The 25,339-nt window shown below is 43.1% G+C and overlaps 2 protein-coding genes across 5 annotated transcripts in view; both read right to left on the reverse strand.

Moving 5' to 3' along the window:
- hdac8 (histone deacetylase 8) overlaps positions 1 to 19,034 on the reverse strand; it is a 67,477-nt gene extending 48,443 nt beyond the window's left edge. Inside the window, exons 1-8 of the mRNA XM_083788735.1 lie at positions 18,831 to 19,034; positions 18,258 to 18,310; positions 16,889 to 17,019; positions 12,663 to 12,804; positions 8,897 to 9,009; positions 8,363 to 8,440; positions 7,197 to 7,305; positions 2,789 to 2,961 (exon numbers count right to left, since the gene is read on the reverse strand). Coding sequence (XP_083644861.1) covers positions 2,789 to 2,961; positions 7,197 to 7,305; positions 8,363 to 8,440; positions 8,897 to 9,009; positions 12,663 to 12,804; positions 16,889 to 17,019; positions 18,258 to 18,310; positions 18,831 to 18,944 — 913 coding nt within the window. The 5' untranslated portion in view covers positions 18,945 to 19,034. The remainder of the gene's footprint in view (positions 1 to 2,788; positions 2,962 to 7,196; positions 7,306 to 8,362; positions 8,441 to 8,896; positions 9,010 to 12,662; positions 12,805 to 16,888; positions 17,020 to 18,257; positions 18,311 to 18,830) is intronic.
- A 791-nt stretch (positions 19,035 to 19,825) lies between these two features.
- Positions 19,826 to 25,339, reverse strand: part of phka1a (phosphorylase kinase, alpha 1a (muscle)) — a 51,048-nt gene continuing 45,534 nt past the window's right edge. For all 4 annotated transcript variants that reach the window (XM_083788729.1, XM_083788728.1, XM_083788726.1 and 1 more), the window contains 2 exons: positions 24,057 to 24,257; positions 19,826 to 21,789 (listed from right to left, as the gene is read on the reverse strand). In XM_083788729.1, coding sequence (XP_083644855.1) covers positions 21,616 to 21,789; positions 24,057 to 24,257 — 375 coding nt within the window. In that variant the 3' untranslated portion in view covers positions 19,826 to 21,615. The remainder of the gene's footprint in view (positions 21,790 to 24,056; positions 24,258 to 25,339) is intronic.

Consider the following 25,339-nt stretch of genomic DNA (forward strand, 5'->3'; position numbering starts at 1 on the left):
TCAATGCAGGTAAATCATTAATCACAATCATGTGTGAAAATGAATCGTCAACTAAAATGTGTAATGGTGACAGCCCTAGACTCCACTTGGCGGTCTTTGTTTCTCTGCTTAAACCAACCACTCCAATATTGTAAGTCAAATGCACCACACACACACACACAGTCTTGAGACGACTTGTTGCGATTTGGCACTAAAACGAGGTGCATACTTAGTTTAGACTAGTCATTGGTTAGACATGGGTTAAAGGAGAATTCCATGCTAGAATGCTTTCTTATCTTTCTTACCTTTCTTTGTAGTTGTTACGTCCCCATCAAAGAGGTCCAGGTGTTTTTTTGTGCAAAAACTCCTTATTGGCTATTTTCCCTACCATAAGCCCTCAATGAATTGCATTGCATTGAATGGGAATTGAATGGGGCTATGGGGTGTTATGCTAATTCGCTTATTTCCATCGAAAGAAGTAGTAAAGTGTGCCGCTTGGGATAATATTTACATTATGAAGAGAGGATATATACAAAGAAATTATAATTTTGAGCGATGGAAATAAGTGAATTAGCACAACACCCCATAGCCCCATTAAATTCCCATTCAATTCAATGCAATTCATTTAGGGCTTATGGTAGGGGAAATAGCCAATAAGGAGCTTTTTCACACAATAACACCTGGACCTCTTTGGTGGGGACGTAACGACGACAAAGAAAGGTAAGAAAGCCTTTTAGTATGGAATTCTCCTTTAAGGTTAGGTTTAGGTGTGCTGCCCCGTGGGAGGATAGGTTTAGGGTGAGGGTTTGAGATAGGTTGTAGTTGTACAGGACTAATGACTGGTCTAACCAATGACTAGTCTAAACCAAAAACTGTCTAAACTAAGTACTGCACCCCTGACACTGCAGCCCACAACCCATGGGAAATGTCTGACGCCTCAGCATTACGTTGGTGCTCTATAGCACCTGCTCGGACGCAGATGTGTTTGACTGTAGACTTATGGTTGAATCTGTCTTTGTGCAATTAAACCTCAGATTAGAGAGAGAGAGAGAGAGAGAGAGAGAGGTGTGCTGTGTTCAAGTGAAGTGGGTGATGGAGAATGTCAGACTGACAAAAGGGGGGGACGAGGGAATGCTTAACCCATTTTTGGCGGGGACCCCTTTTGGTGTTTTAAACATTGTTATGATTTAGCTATTGAAAAATAGCAGATCTACAAGCTCATAGCGCGCCACCGAGTGGCGCGCTATGAGCTTGTAGGTCTGCTATTTTTGAAAGATTGTGAAAATGTGGCACAAAACTTTGAATATATATTCTTTTCGTTTTTAACTCAAATATTTGCTTCTGAGGGGTTCCTGGAACAACCTATTTTCAGATGGCTGTAGGCGGCCAATTACAGTCCTTGACATGAAATATTGAGCACCGCTGATACCGAAACATGAGGTATTTCAGAAAACTGTCAGATTGTTTTTTAATTTCGACGTCAGGCCCAAATGGGTTAAAACCCAAAAAGGAAAAAGGACAAGAGAGAAACGAGAGACAAAACAGTTGGCGGAAGGATAGGAACGATTAAGAGAAATAGTGTGGGAAGAGGAGGGGGGGGTGAAGTAACAGAAACAAAAGAGAGAGAGAGAGAGAGAGAGAGAGAGAGAGAGAGAGAGAGAATGAACGAGAGCAGACTAGACATGGTCTTTGACTAAACTGGAGGAAGAGAGACAGGGGGAAAAAAGTAAAGAAAATGATAGAGGGACTGGGGAGTGATAGAGAGAGAGAGAGAGAGAGAGAGAGAGAGAGAGAGGGAAAGGAATAGAGAGAGTAAGTAAAGAAGGGGGATTGTAGCCGAGTAAAATGGCTTCATTGTGTCGTATAATTAGCAGCTATCATCTGGTGTAGGGCTGAGGGCTTTTGGAACAGAGTGTGTGCGTGTGCGTGTGAGCGAGCGTGTGCAAGTGAGTGAATGAAAGAGATGGAGTCTGTCTGTGTGTGTGTGTGTGTGTGTGTGTGTGTGTGTGTGTGTGTGTGTGTGTGTGTGTGTGTGAGAGAGGGCCCAGAACACAAACAGACACACCTAAACACATTGCAACACGGTCCCTGGACTGCAATGCATTTAGTCTACTAGTACAACAGAGGACCATTATACATCACCATGGTCTAACAAACATGCACACCCAGTCGCACACACGCACACACACACGCACACACACACGCACACACACACACACACCATTGTTGTTTTTGGCAGCTTTTGATTTTAGTTTTAGTCATAGTCTTTTGAATAGTTTTCATTTAGTTTTAGTCACATTTTAGTCACCTGGAATGTGTTAGTGTTAGTCTAGTTTTAGTCGACTAAATGTCATGAGATTTTAGTCGACTAAATCTACAGTTGATTTAGTCGACTAAAATGTATTTTGGTGGGCATTGCATGCCGTCGTAAAGACTGTTTTTACACTTGCTGAAAATAGCCGATCTACAAGCTCACAAAGCGCTTGTAGATCTGCTATTTTCAGCATTCAACCAAGTGTAAAATGACTTATACTGGATCTGTTGTCCACTAGTCCCTTCCTAACATTTTAGTCTAGTTTTTATTTGTTGACGACATTGTCACTATATTTAGTCTTAGTTTTAGTCATCGTACCTTAGTTTTCATTTAGTTTCCATTTAGTTTTCTTCAGTGGAAAAAGGTAGTCGACGAACATTTTTCGTCTTAGTTTTAGTCGACGAAAACAACACTGACACGCGCACACACACACACGCACACGCACACGCACACGCACACACACACACACACACACACACACACACGCGTGCCTACCTCCCCCCAGCAGCAGTGTGGGTAGGTGCCACTGCAGCACGTGTTTCAGACACTGGCCCACCCCCACGGGGGTCATGTTGAAGGAGCACATGGGGTCTCCGGCCATGGTGTCGGCGCCCAGCTGCATGACCACCGCCTCGGGGTTGAAGAGCGCGCGCACCTCCTGCATCACGCTGTATGTGGACCAAACAAACACACCCCCAAGGAAGTTTGGACAGGGAAATGGGAACGTCAACAGGGCGGGACGGGCGGGCGGAAAATACAACCGGTCGGTGGGGGGGGAAGTACCATTCTGACCTGAGATCAGATTCAAAAAGTTGTCTTTCTACATCCTGACGGTTTTCTGAAAAAGCTGTGTTTCTATGTCGGTCGTTCTTCGATTTTTCAAAAATAGCAGACCTACAAGCTCGTAGCGCGCCACTCGGTGGCGCGCTATGAGCTTGTAGATCTGCTGTTTTTCAATAGCTAAACTGTAACATAGTGCTAACACCAAAAGGGGTTGCCGCCCCAAAATGGGTTAAGCATTGTGTCATACTTTAGCTATTGGAAAATAGCAGATCTACAAGCTTGTAGCTCTGCTCTTTTTTTGAAAAATTGTGAAAATGTGACACAAATCTTTGAATATATATATTCTTTCAGAGCGAACTTAAATCGCTGCTTATGGGGGGGTTCCTGAAAAAACATATTTTTAGATCCACGGCCAAATACAGATAATTCTGGGGGTCCTTGACATGAAAAAGGTTGAGCACCACTGACTATAGAAACATAGGTTTTTCAGAAAAGCCTTTTGTTTTAAATCGTCCTCAGGTTTAAATGGGTTAAATAAAAGTATCAATACCGCAATATAGAACTACTCTGTCACGAGGAAAAGTCCGTAATTCAAAATGTACTTGAGTGGAAGTACAAAAGTATTGGCATCAAAATGTACTTAAAGTACTCAAAGTAAAAGTACTCATTGTGCAGAATGTGGCATTTGAAGTCTTCAAAATGTACACGAATCCTTTGAAAATAGCCAATCTACAAGCTCGCAATGCCTCGCATCGCGACACATGCGCTTGTGTAGATCGGCTATTTTCAAATGGACGACATGTACAATATATAGGGCTGTGGTTAATGGTATGTCTTGTAATCAAAATCACAATCTACAAAGTAACTACCGGTAGCAACTAGCGTGAGAATAAATGCAGTGAAAGTACAATATTTTAATCCGAGATGTAGTGGTGAATAAGCAAAAGTATTGGAAATTGGAAATAATCAAGTACCTCAAAATTGTACTTAAGTACAGTACTTAAGTAAATGTATATTACACCACTGACTACAACGTTTACATTCTCTCTGGCCAGGGTGGGGTTGGAGAGGGCTTGTAAAAAAGGCAATTCCTGCGGTCACAATACGTTTATTTTATTAAAACGTGTTTATTATATCTTCATAGAACAATCACAAAATGTACATGGTCTCTGTCGGGTGGAAACCTCATACAGTATGTCCTAAAAAACTGTTTCCTTTCAGGACTCAGATTCAGAAGCATCAACGGTATAGCAGGTCCACACACTCAAAACAACTCCATCAAGTAGGGTGTTAAAACCCATTTTGACCTGAGATCAGATTTCAGGTCGATTTTATGAGCTTGTAGGTCTGTTATTTTTCAATAGCTAAAGCATATCATAATGCTAACACCAAAAGGGGTTCCCGCCCCCAAAATGGGATAAAAGCACAAACTGGAAGCGTCGCTCGCGCTACCACATGCTGAAGGGAGAACCCACCTGTTGAAAAGACACACAAATAACGTTCGACCGCGTGACGCCGCCGCCGCCACCGCCGCCTGTGGAAATACACCCGTGGGCGTATCGACACGCCCCCCCCCCGGAGCCAAACGCCAACTCAGGCTTGGCGTTGTGGCGTCTAACCGCCGCCGGTGTCGGGTAGGTGTCGTTGACAAGAACAGGGGGAGGGCGGCTGTTTTTCGACACGTGCCGTTCGCAGACTGTGTGTAATGTGCCTTAAAACTCCTTCAGTGCCACCTGGTGGTCACCAGTTTAGGCTCTGAGTGCCAATTCTCCCATTATAAAAAAATAGTTTTTTTTTTTCTTCTTTTTTTAATTACGTCTTTACGGGCATGGCAACCAGTGCATAGTTGGATTAGATACGGGATTACGTCCCTGGCACTTATCCTGTTTTAATAATATCCTGTAAACGTCAGCCCACCTTGATGGTCATTTATTATACAACTCACTATGGGAGCATGACCCAGCCTGCTGCGGACTCTGCTTTTCTGCTTTGGCTCGTTGTTCTGGGATGTGGCATGATGCTCTGTGAACCTTTTTCTGTCCTCCTACTAGGCATTTAACGATTCACTCAACTCACGATACGATTCGTATCACGATATGAGGTTTCACGATACGATTCATATCACGATGAGGTTTCACGATACGATTCGTATCACGATATGAGGTTTCACGATACGATTCGTATGACGATATGAGGTTTCACGATATGATTCGCATCACGATATGAGGTTTCACGATACGATTCATATCACGATGAGGTTTCACGATACGATTCGTATCACGATATGAGGTTTCACGATACGATTCGTATGACGATATGAGGTTTCACGATACGATTCGCATCACGATATGAGGTTTCACGATACGATTCGTATCACGATGTGAGGTTACACGATACGATTCGTATCACGATATGAGGTTTCACGATACGATTCATATCACGATATGAGGTTTCACGATACGATTTGCATCACGATATGAGGTTTCACGATACGATTCGTATCACGATGTGAGGTTACACGATACGATTCGTATCACGATATGAGGTTTCACGATACGATTCGTATCACGATATGAGGTTTCACGATACGATTCGTATCACGATATGAGGTTTCACGATACGATTCGTATCACGATATGAGGTTTCACGATACGATTCGTATCACGATATGAGGTTTCACGATACGATTCGTATCACGATATGAGGTTTCACGATACGATTCGTATCACGATATGAGGTTTCACGATACGATTCGTATCACGATATGAGGTTTCACGATACGATTCGTATCACGATGTGAGGTTTCACGATACGATTCATATCACGATATGAGGTTTCACGATACGATTCGTATCACGATATGAGGTTTCACGATACGATTCGTATCACGATATGAGGTTTCACGATACGATTCGTATCACGATATGAGGTTTCACGATACGATTCGTATCACGATATGAGGTTTCACGATACGATTCGTATCACGATATGAGGTTTCACGATACGATTCGTATCACGATGTGAGGTTTCACGATACGATTCATATCACGATATGAGGTTTCACGATACGATTCGTATCACGATATGAGGTTTCACGATACGATTCGTATCACGATATGAGGTTTCACGATACGATTCGTATCACGATATGAGGTTTCACGATACGATTCGTATCACGATGTGAGGTTTCACGATACGATTCATATCACGATATGAGGTTTCACGATACGATTCGTATCACGATATGAGGTTTCACGATACGATTCGTATCACGATATGAGGTTTCACGATACGATTTTTCACGATGTTTTAAACAAAAAATATTTTCCAGAAAAAATACATTTTATTTTATTTTATATAATTTATCTCCCACCCCCCCGCCCCCCCCGATCTTTTTTCACATTGTTTTATTTAACCACATTGCAAAAGAAGTACAGTAGCATTACTTTTGACAGTGCAGAAACATAATTGCCTTCTTTGTTGAGCATCAACGACCATCATCACCTGGGCACAGTCACAGACACACACAGCTCCCCTCTACAGTCACAGACACACAGAGCTCCTCTCTACAGTCACAGACACACACAGCTCCCCTCTACAGTCACAGACACACACAGCTCCTCTCTACAGTCACAGACACACACAGCTCCCCTCTACAGTGCTCTACTACTGAAAGTGACTCTCATTTCTCTCCAAAAAGCACTTGAACATGATGGAATATGACTAAAGCTCACATATCACATCACACACAATAATTCACTAGCACCACTAAAATATTACATTTAAAATCAATTATTTCAATAAATCGATTCATTGCGAACGCACTGAGCACTAACTATAGAAGCTGGCCTAAAATGTCTGTCTGTGTTACAGTGTGTGTGTCACACTGTAACACCACCCGCCCGTCACCAGAGGGCGCAGCTGTATCACACACAAAAAACACACATACACACACACACAAAACTTAACTTAAAAAAAACTTAAAAAGAAAAACCTTAAAAAACAAAAAATAATAATAGAAAAAAGAGAACTTAAAAAAGTACGTAATTTATTCTAATTACGAGCCGCGTTCGCTTCCCTCGTTCACGCGTCTTACTTGTACTGGTAGAATGTGTCTTACCTAGTGAACACCTGGTAGTATCTGTCGTCCTTGATGCCGTCCTCCATTGGAACGTTGACCGCATACCAACGACCTTTCCCGAACCCCGTGTCACACAGGCCCCCCGTACCTACAGCACACGCGCGCGCACACACACACACACACACACACACACACACACACACACACACACACACACACACACACACACACACACACACACACACACACACACACACACACACACACAATATTATCGTTATATTTTTAACGCATTTTGACCCGAGATCAGATTCTAAAAATGTCTTCTACATCCTGACAGTTTTCTGAAAAAGCTGTGTTTCTATGTCAGTCGTTATTCGATTTTTCAAAAAAATACAGTGCTCTACTACTGAAAGTTACTATCATTTCTCTCCAAAAAGCACTTGAATATGATGGAATATGACTAAAGGTCACACTTCACATCACACACCATAATTCACTAGCACCACTAAAAAATTAAATTTAAAATCAATTATTTCAATAAGCTGGCCTAAAATGTCTGTCTGTGTTACAGTGTGTGTGTCACACTGTAACACCACCCGCCCGCCACCAGAGGGCACAGCTGTATCACACACAAAAAACACACACACTGACAGTTTTCTGAAAAAGCTATGTTTCTATGTCAGTCGTTCTTCGATTTTTTAAATAGCAGACCTACAAGCTCGTATTTTGAATAGCTAAAGCATAACATAATGCTAACACCAAAAGGGATGGGTTAAATCATCATTATACACAGATTATACATTATACACATCATTATACACACACACAGTTTTGGTACTGTGCATGGATGTATAAAGATTAACCACTTGTTTCACCGTACGACGAATTAGTGAAACTAGCAGATCAGCCATTTGTGGAAGAAAAATAACTTTGGCCTATAAATAATGACATGCTGTCCAAAGTATAGGCCAGGTTAAACCATTTTGCTTTAGCTATTGAAAAATAGCAGATCTACAAGCTCATAGCGCGCCACCGAGTGGCGCGCTACGAGCTTGTAGGTCTGCTATTTTTGAAAAGTCGAAGAACGACTGACATAGAAACGTAGCTTTTTCAGAAAACTGTCAGGATGTAGAAGACATTTTTATAATCTGATCTCAGGTGAGAATTGGTAAAAAGGGGTTTAAATGGACAGTTACACTGACCAGGGAAGAATCCGGGAGAGAACTTGTGGAGGGACACGGTCATGACCTTGGAGGTGAAGCTGAACGCGTCTTCCACACCTGAGAAGAGGAGACCCGTCACACCACACGCACACGCACACGCACACACACACACACACACACACACACACACACACACACACACACACACACACACACACACACACACACACACACACACTTGCATCAATGTCTAAACTAAAACAAGAATGACTCAAGTCATAACTGCCAGGTGCAGAAAGCTCTACACTATACAGTATAATCAGTTATCGTGCTGCAGGCTCTGCCTCGGCTCAGAGCTTCACGTTGCGGCGCTCAGAGTATGGGTTTTTATGCCGTTCAGACTATGGGTTTTATGGTGTATACGTCTCCCATTGGCTTAGACTTAGAAGAAAATAGTGTGTGTGTGTGTGTGTGTGTGTGTGTGTGTGTGTGTGTGTGTGTGTGTGTGTGTGTGTGTGTGTGTGTGTGCGTGCGTGCGTGTGTGTGCGTGTGCGTGTGTGTGTGCGTGCGTACCGTCTCCGTGGTGCAGGTCTACGTCCACATATAGCACTCTCTCGTATTTCTCCCTCAGTTTGAGGATTCCCAGCACAGCATCGTTCACATAGCAGAACCCTGACGCCTCGTCTCTGAGGAGGACAGAGAGGGAGAGAGACACAGAGACATGGAGAGAGAGAGACACAGAGACATGGAGAGAGAGACACAGAGAGATGGAGAGAGAGAGAGAGAGAGATGGAGAGAGAGAGAGAGAGACACAGAGAGATGGAGAGAGAGACACAGAGAGATGGAGAGAGAGAGACACAGAGAGATGGAGAGAGAGAGACACAGAGACATGGAGAGAGAGAGAGACACAGAGAGATGGAGAGAGAGATACACAGAGAGAGATGGAGAGAGAGAGACACAGAGGTGGAGAGAGAGAGAGACACAGAGAGATGGAGAGAGAGACACACAGAGAGATGGAGAGAGAGAGAGAGAGCCACAGAGAGATGGAGAGAGAGACACACAGAGAGATGGAGAGAGAGACACAGAGATGGAGAGAGAGAGACACAGAGAGATGGAGAGAGAGACACACAGAGAGATGGAGAGAGAGACACAGTGATGGAGAGAGAGAGAGACACAGAGAGATGGAGAGAGAGACACAGAGAGATGGAGAGAGAGAGACACAGAGAGATGGAGAGAGAGACACAGTGATGGAGAGAGAGAGACACACAGAGAGATGGAGAGAGAGACACAGAGAGATGGAGAGAGAGAGACACAGAGAGATGGAGAGAGAGAGACACAGATAGAGATGGAGAGAGAGAGACACAGAGATGGAGAGAGAGAGAGAGACACAGAGAGATGGAGAGAGAGACACAGTGATGGAGAGAGAGAGAGAGAGAGACACAGAGAGATGGAGAGAGAGAGACACAGAGAGATGGAGAGAGAGAGACACAGAGAGAGATGGAGAGAGAGAGACACAGAGATGGAGAGAGAGAGAGAGACACAGAGAGATGGAGAGAGAGAGACACAGAGAGAGATGGAGAGAGAGAGACACAGAGAGAGATGGAGAGAGAGAGACACAGAGATGGAGAGAGAGAGAGAGAGAGAGACAGAGAGATGGAGAGAGAGAGACACAGAGAGATGGAGAAAGAGACACAGAGAGATGGAGAGAGAGAGACACAGATAGAGATGGAGAGAGAGAGACACAGAGAGATGGAGAGAGAGAGACACAGAGATGGAGAGAGAGAGAGAGACACAGAGAGATGGAGAGAGAGAGACACAGAGAGATGGAGAGAGAGAGAGAGACACAGAGAGATGGAGAGAGAGAGACACACACAGAGAGATGGAGAGAGAGAGACACAGAGAGATGGAGAGAGAGAGAGACACAGAGAGATGGAGAGAGAGAGAGAGAGAGAGATGGAGAGAGAGAGACACAGAGAGATGGAGAGAGAGAGAGAGACACACAGAGAGATGGAGAGAGAGACACAGAGAGATGGAGAGAGAGACACAGAGAGATGGAGAGAGAGAGAGAGACACAGAGAGATGGAGAGAGAGAGACACAGAGAGATGGAGAGAGAGAGAGAGAGAGACACAGAGAGATGGAGAGAGAGACACAGAGAGATGGAGAGAGAGAGACACAGAGAGAGATGGAGAGAGAGAGAGACACAGAGAGATGGAGAGAGAGAGACACAGAGAGATGGAGAGAGAGAGACACAGAGATGGAGAGAGAGAGACACAGAGAGATGGAGAGAGAGACACAGAGAGATGGAGAGAGAGAGACACAGAGATGGAGAGAGAGAGAGACACACAGAGATGGAGAGAGAGAGAGACACAGAGAGATGGAGAGAGAGAGACACAGAGAGATGGAGAGAGAGAGAGACACAGAGATGGAGAGAGAGAGACACAGAGAGATGGAGAGAGAGACACAGAGAGATGGAGAGAGAGAGACACAGAGAGATGGAGAGAGAGAGACACAGAGAGATGGAGAGAGAGACACAGAGAGATGGAGAGAGAGAGACACAGAGAGATGGAGAGAGAGACACACAGAGATGGAGAGAGAGACACAGAGAGATGGAGAGAGAGACACAGAGAGATGGAGAGAGAGAGACACAGAGAGATGGAGAGAGAGAGACACAGAGAGATGGAGAGAGAGAGACACAGAGAGATGGAGAGAGAGAGACACAGAGATGTAGAGAGAGAAAGATTCAGAGACAGACAATTTCGTATATAAGTCAATTATACATTATTTAAAAAAACGATTGCTGTGAAAGAATATATATTCAAAGATTTGCACACATTTTCACGATTTCTCAAAAATAGCAGATCTCATCATCATCATCATCTTTTTTCGACCGTGGTCGAGATCATGGATTCCACAATGCCACGCCAGACTTCCCGGTCCTTCATTGCCATCCCCAGTTCCTGCTTTACTGATGCCTGATGTGTCCCTATAGCGATGACATCAGAGGGAACGACAGTTTTCTACCTCTGGTCTGCTTTGAGGCAGGACTCCAGAGAAGAAGGGAAGATATATAACCTCATTGTCAGCTCTGTAGCAGTGGCCGGCAAACTGTGTTCTTCTGGATCGGACTAGTGAAGAAACACGGGGGAAGGTTGCCGTATAATTAGAGAAGTCGACGGGTGGCTCTTCCAAGAGAGATTCTGCGCTCCCATTAGAAAGCGGGTGTAAGTGCCATCCAACCGATTCTCTAGTCTCTTTGAAAGTGTCCATGTCTCGGAGCCATAGAGTATAGAATCGGCTCAACGGTCGTCCTAAATATTCTTTTACTTTTAACATCTTACTAAGCTGGGATGACCAGATCTTATGCATGTCATTGCAGGCTGACCAGGTCATATACCCTTCCTATAGTTTGAAAGTCAGCAGATCTACAAGCTTGTATATCTGCTGTTTTTCAATAGCTGAAGTATAAAATAATTGGTTAATGTGGTGACACAGAACAGAACAGATGTGTTCCGGGTCTCAAAAGGATAAAGACCGACGTAGAGAACACTAGAGAACAACTCTTCTACTAACACGCAGAGAGCTGTTCTGCACGTTAACTCATTCCAAGTGTTTCCAATTAATTCACTCTGGGATACCGTAGTAGGCTTTATTTATCCCTCAGGAATGTGTGTGTGTGTGTGTGTGTGTGTGCATGCAGTGATGCAAATAGCCTGCATCCTTAGACTCACAAAATCGAGGACGCGATCATGTCCCCCTCCGGGGGTCCTGGGATGCAACGCTGTACTCAGTATACTGTACTCCAACTGTCGTTGAAGTAGGACTCATAAAATGTCCCCCTGGCTGGGGACCCCATCTTAAAAGACCACCCCCTGGGTCCCGGGACCCATTACATTGAAAACCTATTTACATCACTGCGTGTGTGTGTGTGTGTGTGTGTGTGTGTGTGTGTGTGTGTGTGTGTGTGTGTGTGTGTGTGATGAAATCCCTGCCGTCATTATTAACCCATTTTGGTGTTAGCATCATGTTATGCTTTAGCTATTGAAATATAGCAGATCTACAAGCTCAAGCTCAAGCTACGAGCTTGTAGGTCTGCTATTTTTGAAAAATCGAAGAACGACTGACATAGAAACATATCTTTTTCAGAAAACTGTCAGGATGTAGAAGACATTTTTAGAATCTGATCTCAGGTCAGAATGGGTTAAGGGGCTCAGATTGAGATGTATATGAACAGAACGTCAATGTAACGCGTCTGATGATTTTGACAATTACGATCGCCACATTAACTTTTAGGCGATTTCGCTTCCGGTTGGTTTTGGTTTTCAAAATGAAAAGACTTACTTCTTGGCGTGGTGCCAGCCCCCGGCCCAGTTGATGGCCACCTCGCAGCGCTGCTCCAGCAAACACTGGGCCGCCGTGAGAGTGGCGCCCCCTACCGCCGCGGCGTAGTCGAATATCCCCTCCACCACGGGGCAGTCGTAACCTGAGACAGACAGACGGACAGACAGACAGACGGACGGTAAGACATGGGTCGCACGTATACATGTGAGACCAGCACATTTTCGGAAATGTCATCAAAGTGCACTCTTGCATTCCTCTCGAATCATGTAACACTGTAAATTGAGGTTGTTTATAATAAAGTACTGTATGACAACTTATAAAAACATTTGTGATGTAGGCGTAGTCATAATGCATTAAAAGCTTGGAGGAACAGCGTAAAGATTGCTAATCCTTCACCCCCTCGGTTAAACTCCGAGCACTATAACTTATTACGCATTATAGATACAACCTTTAAGTATAGTGTAAGTGCATGTCCCCTCACTTCAAGGGGACTTAATATCCATCTAGCTATTTCTCTACTTGTAGAAAGAGAGAACAAGTCAAGCTGGAACAAAGGGATGAGTTATAATTGAGTTATGCTCGACCAAAAATAGCACAGATTCAAAACACATCGCGGAGCTCTGGTGCGCGATGCCACTGCACAGCGGAGTGGAAGTTCAGCGCTTGAAGGTGAGTCAGGAAATGAGGAGGAGACTAGACAAGACAAGACATATAAGACACTCACATAGACAGGAAAACAGGAACAGACAGACAGGCAGAGAGAGAGAGAGAGAGAGAGAGAGAGAGAGAGAGAGAGAGAGAGAGAGGTGTAGACGACAAGGAAGGATGGGAGGACATACAAGACAAGAGGTGTGGAAAGGAAGAGAGGAGTGAGAGAGAAAGTCCCAAAACAAAGGAAGGATGGCAGAGGGTGGAGCGATGGGGAGAGGGACAGAGAGAGACAGAGAGAGAGGAGGGGGGGGGGGGGGGAGAGGGGGGAGCGATGGAGAGAGGAACAGAGAGAGAGAGAGAGAGAGAGAGAGAGGGGGGGGGGGGGGGGAGAGAGAGACAAAGATAAACAGAAAGAGAGAGACAAGAAGAGAGAGAGAGAGAGAGAGAGAGAGAGAGAGAGAGAGAGGGGGGGTGGGAGAGAGAGACATAAAGAGAGAGACAGAGAGAGAGAGAGAACTGATGGGAAACATAACATGAACAGACATACAGATGAGGGGGGTGGGGGTGATTGGTTACTGGCAGAATGATGCGTGTCTAAAGTTAGCATATAATAATATAAGATAGGAAGAGACGCCCCCCCGGCCCATAACGCCGTCCAATAACAACACACTATACACGGTGGGATATATCAGTGGGTCGGGTCGGGTCACGGTGCTGGTTTAAGGTTCTGTGTGAAAGCCCGGGCCGGCAGACAGGAAGACGGGGCGGAGTGGGATCTGTCAGCGAGGCGTTGGGCCAAACAATAGAGGACACACTCTCTGACACGCGCCGTCCTTTAAACCCATTCTGACCTGAGATCAGATTCATACGAGGTTTTTCCACTGGACACACACTGGTCTGATTATAACCCATTCTGACCTGAGATCAGATTCTAAAAATGTCAGTCGTTCTTCGATTTCTTTCAAAAATAGCAGACCTACAAGCTCGTAGCGCGCCACTCGGTGGCGCGCTATGAGCTTGTAGATCTGCTATTTTTCAATAGCTAAAGCATAACGTAATGCTAACACCAAAAAGGGGTTCCTGCCTAAAATGGGTTAAAACCAGAGAGAGAGAGAGAGACGTGTGGACTCAGGGCGTGGAGAGAGAGAGAGGACAATGGGACCGACGGACGGGTTTTTGGGGGCAGCGTGTTCCTTCCTGGGGAGTTCCTCTCTCTCTCTCTCTACGTCCGTACACAATGTGATGTCAACGAAACGAGACAGAACAGTGTCAGGGTGAGGAAGAAAAGAGAGAAGAGTTCGTGACTCAGTATTTAACCCGTTTAGACGTGCGTTCAAAACATTCACTTTGAGAGAATATATATTCAAAGATCCGCGCCGCATTTTTACGGGTTTTTCCAAAAATAGCAGACCTACAAGCTCGTAGCGCGCCACTCGGTGGCGCGCTATGAGCTTGTAGATCTGCTATTTTTCCAATAGCTAAATTATAACATAACACCAAAAGGGGTTCTTCTCGCCCAAAATGGGTTAATCTCAATAGGGATACATACAATATATGGTCACACTTTTTGAGGGGCGCTATAGCACCTCCTATATGCCCAGCTTTCCGGGTTTGTGTGAAACACAAACATTGTGCTTGTGATTGGCTGATGATGACCCCATAGCTTGTGACTGGCTTGTGATTGGCTGAGCAAAGTACATATTGGAGATAAAAGTGAGGGCAGAAAAGTGAGGACACAAATTGTGATTGGCCAGAATGAGATGTAGAGTATGGTGTATGTATGGTGATGAGAGCGCCCCTCACTTCACAGTTCACACGGGTGTGATTTTTCAACAGTTAAAACAACAGTTGCAACAGATTTTTGGGGGCATGTTGATGTTCTTTCTCATGTCTGTGAAAAATGAAACAAAATGTAAATGAGTCATTAACGGCCCTAAAAAAACATTTTAAAACATTTAAAGTAGATATTTGGCTGGCAAAAAATGACATCATAACTACCCTAAACAAACATTAAAGTCCATAGACTTGGCTGGTGACGGGGGATTTATAATTAGGCTCTAAACAAATATTAAAATTCCATAGACTTGGCTGCCACATGACCTAATTTCGGAAAGCCATGCGTTGGAAGGTATAGCGTCGCAGTCAAGTCCACCTAAAGCGAGTCCGAGTTGAGACCGAGTCCGAGTCGAGAGCGGACTGGAGAAAAGTCAAGGACTCGAGTACTACAACACTATAGCGCCCCTCAATAAACAGTGCCAGCCCATAATAGTGATATATTTTTCGGACGTTTAGTCTCGCTGCACACCAATTCAGTCTTGGATGGTGGTACGCCTATAGACTGAACTGGTCTGGAGGAATCATATTTACGCAATGCACGTCAATATTGTCAAGACACATGCTCAGACTCATTTGTTCCAAATGTGCATAATACTGTTTAAGTTATGTTATGTATATTATTGATCAAAACTGTGGGATGGATACGGTAAATCATAACATTTATGTCACCGATCTGATCATTTATCTGGCTGAAACATGCTGTTTTTATGTTATTCAGTGAGAGAATAGCACCTACAGTACAAAAGGAGAAGTTTCACCCATCTGTTTCATCGTCAACATGTCAGCACGATTTAGCAACCGGTGTTACAGTGACCTCTGCTGTCCACAAAGTGCTACTGCATACTAAGGGAGCACTCGTCTCTCAAGACAGATATTATGTTGGATCCAACAATGTTCAAATGGCTCTGCCCAACAGCCTGTACTTCGGAAGCTCTGGAAATGAGCAGAAAATAAAGCAGAAGTGCTGATTTGTCCCCACTTCTAATCTAATTCACCTGTGCACTCACGTTACATCTGAAAATAACCTCTACTGAAGCATAACTAAATAGCTGCTTAGATATGACAGCTTCTAGTTCTCTTTTTTTACCACAGATTCTCTCTAGGGTTCGAAGATTGCTTGAGAGACTATGGGAATACTAACTGCATCTTTCTCATCACAAAATTCCTCTATTTCCCAAATCATCTCTTCCTCTCTTCCTATAGCCTTCAGAGGAAATGTGGAAAACGGGCAAATGGCTACTACATTCCACGCATCTTGATTGATTGATAGAAATATTTATTAACAGTTTGCAGAATTACAGTATATTTCAAGCACAAACTCAATACAAAGACTGTTAGCTGTGAGTGGACGACCCAATTAAGCATTACACTTGTTTACAAGAGGGTCCACCATGTTCAATTCATCAAAGGACTCGTAGCCTGACTTGAGGACTCTGCAGTCCTGTAGTACGTTATTTACTTTACATCAAGGCTTGCCAGTTCTTTCACCTGTCTTTTCGATTGTGTTCCGGCCTGGATCAATCAATGGAACTAATTGTTTAAATTCCTATGTATCTTGTATCACAATTTTTGAAAAATCGAAGAACAACTGACATAGAAACTTTTTCATAAAACTGTCAGGGTTTATAAAACATTTTTAGAATCTGATCTCAGGTCAGAAAGAATGGGTTAAATTCCTATGTATCTGTATCACAATTACACTCATTATCACTAATCAGGCTAATCAGAGCCTCTCTTACCCAGGCCGTAGTCCGTAGACTGAGGGTCGTCGTTGTCTCCGTCCTGGCTGATCTTATGCAGGTGCTCCAGGTAGGCGTCTGTGTGGAACTGGGCCATCTCCTCGATGGTGGCCGTGCGAGGCTTCACGATACTGACGGGGAGAGAGAGAAGAAGCCATGTTGAAACCTGAAGTGTAAAAGGCCGTCCATGATGATGTGCTCGTTGGTTTGAGGAACTATTTTGTGTTTTGGCTCACTGATGCTGAAATCAGCAAAATGTGCCATCATGTCACAATTCATATAATTGGCGCTGTCGGGTAGAAACCAAAAACCAGCAGGTCCAAAACCATTACTTTTCAGTGAAAAAAAAACACACATCTGTGTTCCAATGGAATACATGTATGTAGCTATTATGTAGTCACACCTTAGCTCTTTTCAATACTTTTCCATTGGTTAAATATTCATTAGGCCCACACAGACAAAACAATGAAAAAATAACAGGTCTACACTAGGCTCACAGTGCGCATTGAGCTTATGTGGCTATTTCCATTTACCCTAAATTACTAAATACTCATTGTAATTCAGCCTATCCAAATTATTTCTGTTCACGCTCCATTTGAAGTTAAATATTTTTTTTTTACTGCACAGAGATGAGAGAATAATTTCACTTTGATTAACTCTATACAAATAGCTGTACTCAAATAGTAAATGGTAAATGGTGCATTACTATAGCGCCTTTATCCAAGGCGCTTTACATAGATTGCATATTACATTCACCCATTCACACACACATTCACACACCGATGACAGGGGAAACCATGCAAGGCACGAACCTGCACATCGGGAGCAATTATAAATAGTACATAATGTATGTACTCAAATTGTAAAGAATAGTACTATTTGCTGTTTACAGCTGTACTCAAAATGATACAGAATAGTACTATTTGCTGTTAACAGCTGTACTCAAATAGATATCCCTTGAACTAACCACAAGGGATGTAGCATTTTGTCAATGCTTAATTGGGTCGTCCACTCACAGTTAACAGTCTTTGTATTGAGTTTGTGCTTGAAATGTACTGTAATTCTGCAAACTGCTAATAAATATTTCAATCAATCAACAGCCTGCCAGAGGACCTCAGGTTAGCTCTGCTCAATCATTTTTAAATCTCTTGAAATTAAATAATCCATTGTTTACCAAAAAGCCATTGTAATCCTACCTAATGCTCTGTTTTAATTGCATTGATTGTTCTGATTGTTTAGATTTCACTCATTCTTGTTCCTAATGTTTTATTTATATGATTTCATTGTATTTCTTGTATCTGGACAAATACTTTGTAACCCTGACAGGTGCTTTAGTAGTAGTATTTAAATAACAAATCCTAATACTCACGTCATATGGTCCAGCAGACTGTAGGCTTCTATCAGTGAGTGGACCATGCTGGCCTGAAAATAATCACAACAGTGCTGGTTAAAGGTAAGTAAGTAAACGAATAATAAATAACAGTGGATACAGATTTCTAGCAGTATATACAGAATATTACAGGAAAAACCAGGAGCATACAGAAATCACAAACCCCCACTTGTGTATGGTGTTTTCATTTAAAAATAGTTCTTTATTAATAGTTGTTAGATGTGCACTTTTGATGACACATTTGGAACTATCCCATTGAGATAGAATGAGCACTTCTGCATTCCATTGTTATAGTGGGAGTCAGTCAATGCTATAGTGTCGCCACTTTTACTATTCCACTCGGGTCAATACAGCATGGAATTGTGGACAAAATCGTATTCAACGACAGCTTTGGGTCTGAGAGGCTGAATCTCATCAAATGATGGTCCGTGGCTCAAATACCGAACAAATAATGGGCCTTGATATGAAAAAGGTTGGAAACCAATGGTTTACATTATTATTATTATTATTATCATTTGGTCCCAATCCCATGCAGCATCTCATTCAACTCACCCTGTTGGGGACTTTACTGAGAGAGTCGCAGGTTTCTATGTAACCTGGACTGTACACGTAGCAAACCTTCCGTTTGACAGGACTGTCATTGTCTCCGTCTCCTTGACAACTCATTGACACTGGTCTGGATAAACAAACGAATACTTCATATAAAAATAGAGTATGATAAAAGAAAGGAGCTACAGTTCCTTGTCGTTTTTTCCTTTTCCCTCTTGGTGTTTCACCATCAACAGTCCGCCACGGAACAGGTTTTGCTGATAATTATGTCCCCCCCCACCCTCCCCCTGGTGGAAAATGCTTTTAAATCCAAATGTATACTTAAATTGGTGTTATCTTTATTTTCTTATCTGCATACAAATACCTATTTTAATATTTATGATAGATATGGCTTTCTTAAATATTCATAATTTTAGGCTTGTAACTCAAAGTTGCGAGTTACCGCGTTAACGGTCGGACATTTATAGGCGCGAGGCATTATGGGTCTTGTCGTTCTTTTAAGTTTCCATGCGACTTTTTAGGCAAAGATCTCATGCAGGAAAATACAAATGCACTCCCATTTAATCCCCCTCAAATACAATCCGTTTCTTCTTCATTCATCCATTTGTAATAATGGTAAACAACCTTATTTCACCATTTGTAGAAAACAAGAGTGTGCCACCCATGACCACATTAAAATTACAGATAATTTTAGCAGCCTAGGTATAATTGAAGATCCTGTCTGGGGTTCTCTCCTGATGGTATCAAATTGTTGTCCCAACCTGAAAAAAATATTTTCTGTTTACTAAAGCGTAAAGTGAACAAACACTATAGCAATTGTTACTGTCTCAGACTATAGATATGTAACTTATTTTATCAAAAAGATATTACTTACACTTACAGCACCTTTGACTGTTAAGTATAGGGCAAAACAATTGAGATATTTGTCAAAACAATGACACACATGGATTCAATCAGGAAGATGACAACACGGTTTTAATTTTCTAACGAAAGTTACTTATATGCAAGTGGTTTAATTACCCATCGTGAACGTACAAACATATTTTTGCATAAAACAAAAGCAAAATGGACGTTTTATATTATATTCACACACACACAAAAAAACCCAGTGATATTGCATTTCAAAGTGCATCAATGTTAAGGCATTCAAGGTCGACATTGTCTCTCGAACAGAATCAAAGAGGTACAGTACTAGGCATACAGTTATATGCATGGAAAGACTAGTCTCCCACTTCAGCATAACAATGATCTTTCTATTATTTTTGTAACTATTTTAGACATAAGTACAGTCTAGGAGGTAACAGCACAGGGCTACGTAGAAGGTAAACTGTCCTCTAGGACAGCGGTTCCCAACCTTTTCTAGATCAGGCTCACGCTTGAAAAAGCATCTGTGGTCCATTTTATTATAATGTTCAATCGAATCGAGTCAGATTTGGATAAACAGTGCAGTATGTCGCCAACATACTAGCATACTGTACATGTGATATAACATCATATTTATCAGTGTCATAGTGATGACTCATCGAATGCTATTATATTATCATACACATCGTAGAGTTTTGACAATGAGTTAGACCATTTTGCGATACCCTCGCGAGCCATAGGTAGGTTAGGAATCGCTGGACTAGGAGGTAATGTCCGGTAGGACTATAGACCGATTCCGTAGCTGGTCTCATGGTCGCAGCCTACGTATTTCCTATAGGCGGACTCGACGTAGCTGCGGGGATAAAACCCTCACCAGGCGCACCTCTTCCACTACAGTGAACGGCAGAGTGACTGATGTTAGTTTGCCTCAAACTTTACTCCTTTACCTGCTTTTTTACTAACACTAACATTACAAAGATGCCCAGAACATCGAGATGAACCTGTGTAGTTTATGGCTGCTCCAACAGTAGTGGCAACATAAAAAATAAAATAAAATGGAATGTCTAATATCCACCGCGGTGGCTGAGACCAGATTGTAATGTTAGTGTTAGTAAAAAAGCAGGTAAAGGAGTAAAGTTTGAGGCAAACTAACATCAGTCACTCTGCCGTTCACTGTAGTGGAAGAGGTGCGCCTGGTGAGGGTTTTATCCCCGCAGCTACGTCGAGTCCGCCTACAGGAAATACGTAGGCTGCGACCATGAGACCCGCTACGGAATCGGTCTATAGAAGGTAAACTACTAGCAGTCTGGTACAGCAAACAATAGCATACCCATTGTAATTAATTAAGGTACAGTGTTTAATGGTAACCTGTTCATTGAGCGTAACAGCACTACGGTGTTATTAGTTCGTCTGTCTCCGTCAGTCTGTGATCCGGATGGCCGAGGTTTCTGCCTGAGCTGCAAAGACAAAATTATTGGTCTACATGTTGTACGTTAATGCTCACGTCTCTACGTTTAGAGTGGGAGGGACTACAGTAAGACTACCGTTTAAGGAAGAAACTACGTTCAGTTCACAACCCAAACCCTTTTAGCGTAAAAGATGTGTGAAATATATTAAACAAACAAATCAAATAGTATACAGGAAAACAACAAGTCCTGTTGTTTATTTCTCGGGGTGTGACGCCATTGTGAAACGGAGCATAAATAACACTTTAGACCTTTGAGTGCACACATACTGTAAATGTTTTTGCCTCCTTCTGTGTGTACCCATGCAGGTGTATGAATTTGCGTTCCTTTGTGGTTGTGCTAGCTGCAGCATGTCCCCATTTCTGTGTCCGTCTTTGTGTGTGTGTGTGTGTGTGTGTGTGTGTGCGTATTTATTTCTGTGCGTTTTTCAGTCCCTCTGTGCATGTCTGTCTCTTCTCTCACTGCATTATACATGCACCACTAGGCAGGAAGTCCTGGACGTACACGGCTACGGCCTTGGTGAGGTAGGTCATGCTGCCAAAGCGGCCACTGGGGGCGCTGTCGTACAACAGCCGACACACTCCCGTGGAAGGGTCCCTCTCCAGAATGTGCTCTTCTGCACCCAAGTCCACCTGCGGAGGGAGGGAGGGAGGGAGAGTATTTAAGTATTTTTATCTTCATGTATTGTACATTAGGGCTGATTATAATTAATTAATAATTAATACATTTTCATTATCAATTAGTCTATTTGTATTATTTGATTAGTCTCTTGAGACAGTTTTCCCTTTGTTTTGCAGATGGGTTCCCAGATTGTTATTTGATTAACCTATGAGTTATCGTTGGTCGTTTTATCCACAATTCCATGCTGGACGGGCAAACATTGATCAAAATAACAAATTCTTGTTCCTTGTTAGCAGTGGGAGGGAGCCGAGGATTACAGCTTAGGCAATTTAATTGGCACCGGGTGAAAAATGGGTTACAAAATCACGGGACAAAAATGTAAAGAATTACAATTATTTTATACACTGTAATTGTCTAGACAAGACAAGACAAGACTGCAGATGTTTAACCAAAATGTAACTCTTGAGAGCGTAAAAAAGAAAAAAAGGGGTTCATTTTACGCTCTCAACTGAGAGAAAAACTTAAAGATCTATAAGGGTCCATTTTGGTTAACAACTCTCCATCCGCATTAGCTGCATGGAGCCCCGGACCCCCCCCCCCCCCTGGTTGGTTGAGAGCCACTGCCATATAGTTCGGACCAGTGTTGTTTTTGGCAGCAAATTTCTATTTTAGTTTTAGTCGTTGTCTCTTGAATAGTTTTCACTTAGTTTTAGTCACATTTTAGTCACCTGGAATGTTCTAGTGTTTAGTCTAGTTTTAGTCGACTAAATGTCATTTTATTTTTATAACTTAAAATTGTATTGGTTTTTAAGACAAGACAGAAAAAACGAACTTACAATCATCATACTATAATTCTAACAATGTCTGAGTGTGTGTCCGTGTGTGTCCGTGTGTGTGTGTCTGTCAGAAACAGTGCCGTAACTCCTTACTGCCTGCACCAATCACTCCCACTTTTCACACAGGCATTGACCATATGCATGTGGAGGGCGTTACGAAGCCTTTTTTTCGATTTGACAGATTAATGATTATTAATTAATGTATTAGTCAATTACTAGCCTCGGTACCAGGCTTTCATTTTTGTTGGTGCAAAAATTGAAAGCCTGGAGGAACGCATTGGCCGCTCTGGTCTAAAAGTGTGAGTCAACCCTTCCGGGTGGGCGTCGCTCCAAATGATGTGACGTAGCGCTGCACCAGGGGGGAGAGGAGGGGCCGGGGGTGACGGACAGATCGATGAGATCCAATCAGGGCGTGCGCAAATCTGAGCCGCGACCCGCCCCTCTAGACCAGAAACCTAACACGTTAGCTCAGGCTAGTCAATTACAAACGCACCCGGGCGCAGTACCCTTCACGGCCACAAGGGGGGGGGGGGGCAAATATCTCACAACGGGTAAGGACTAGTACATAATAACACCACAAACGTACAAAAAATTTAAAACAGAAAATAAAAAATAAAACAAGCATCGACATTGCGTTTCTAATTTGTTACATACATTTTTCTAGGCATTTACAATTGTCTCTCATTCCCCTATACCCTTAAATATTGTCCATTTATACCATTTGTCCTCTTCTTCTTGTAGCCTCAGACGGTGTGTCAGTTTCTCCATAAAATGTATCTCCTGAATCAAGTCCTCCCATTGTCCCTGTGTTGGAGGTTCCATCTGTCCCCATTTTCTTGTGACAGCTTTCTTTGCTGCCGCCAGTAAAATGTTTACCAAATATCTATCCTCTCCCCGAATCTTACCCCCCATCAAGTTTCCTAAATACAAAACATCACACTTCATAGGCACCTCATATCCCAATATCTTTTGTATCTGCTCATGTATCATTTTCCAAAACTCCTCCATTTTGGGACATTTCCAAAACACATGTGAGTGATCCACATTCGCATCCCCACAACCTCTCCAACAAGGTATCTGTTAATGTCATACGATTTTAGTCGACTAAATCAACTGTAGATTTAGTCGACTAAAATGTGTTTTGACAGGCCTTGATGTCGTTGTAATGACATATTTTACACTTTGGTGCGACGCTGTGACGCGTTGCGAGATTGTAGATCTGCTATTTTCAGCATGCAACCCAGCATAAAACTGGATCTCTTGTCCACTAGTCCCTTCATTTTAGTCTAGTTTTTATTTGTTGATGAAATTGTCAATATATTTAGTCTTAGTTTTAGTCATCATAGATTCGTATTTATTTAGTTTTAGTCAGTGAAAAAAGGTAGTCGACGAACATTTTTCGTCTTAGTTTCAGTCGACGAAAACAACACCGGTTCGTGTACCTGGTCCTTGTGGAACATGTCGTTGGCGATGTGCACGATCTTCTCCACGTGGATGACGCTGCCGATGCTGGGGATGTCCACGTCGGCCAGCATGGTGAGCACCAGGATGGCCTCCACCAGCAGCTGACGGTACTCGGGCTGGGGCACGCGGTTCAGCACCGTCTCCACGTGCACCGAGAACTTGATCTCCTCCGGAGTCATCTGGTGGGTGGTGGAGGAGGGAGGAGAGGATGATGACACTGTAGGGTTCCCCAATTAGCCCCCTTGTGGCCCGCGGAAGAGGGGGGGGGGGGGGTCCCAGATATAAATGGCTTTAAATGGGGGTCAGTAGCCTCTGCATGTCAAATTGGGGGTCCTTTTCAAATGGGGTCTTGCCCTGAAAATTAATTTCAGGGCCTGAAAATTAATTTCAGGGCAAGACCTCTACCTTGCACGTGCCGACGCGCCCCCCAGCCTGGTACCCTAGTCAAAATATGGCCCTTGAGGAAAATGTATTGGGGAACCCTGCTGTACATGTATGTTACAGTATGTACAACAGTGGTTTTTTATTGAACCCATTTAGAACGGAGTTAAAAAAAATCACTTTGAAAGAATATATATTCAAAGATTTGCGCCACATTTTTACGATTAAAAAAAAATAGCAGACCTACAAGCTCAGTGGCGCGCTACGAGCTTGATCTGCTATTTTTCAATAGCTAAAGCATAACATAATGCTAACACCAAAAGGGGTTCCCGCCCCAAAATGGGTTAAGGACCCCCAAATTGACATTTATTAGCCCGCGGACCCACATTTGAAAATATATGCCAGGGAGGGACCCCCCCATAAGAGAAGATTTTTTTATGGCAGTGATTCTCAACCATTTTAATACCAAGGACCAACCCCAGGCTACATTTAATGGCATTTCTATGTCTGGGACCACAATTTTACATTGTAAAATTAATGTCAATTTAACTCTAAGAGTGTACAAATGAACGGGTCCATTTGGTTCCATTTTGTACACTTTCAGAGTTACAGACCCATAAGGGTCTATTTTGTTCCAAACTATCATTTAGCTGTGGACCTCCGTCCTTGAGGGAACCACTGACAGGGAGGCACTGACAGGGAACCACTGACAGGGAGGCAATCTACTAGTGCATATTTTGGCAGCCTAGGACATCGGTTGGTTGTAAGAGGCTTCCAACAACTTGGTATGCCAAAAAAAGCAGCTAAATGGCATGCAGAATGTTGTGCAATCTCTCTTCTACTATTCTACAAATTATGGCAAAGACGCTGTTACTACTTG

The sequence above is a fragment of the Protomyctophum parallelum genome (genome assembly GCF_964188405.1).
Source record: "Protomyctophum parallelum genome assembly, chromosome: 18".
Lineage (NCBI taxonomy): Eukaryota > Metazoa > Chordata > Actinopteri > Myctophiformes > Myctophidae > Protomyctophum > Protomyctophum parallelum.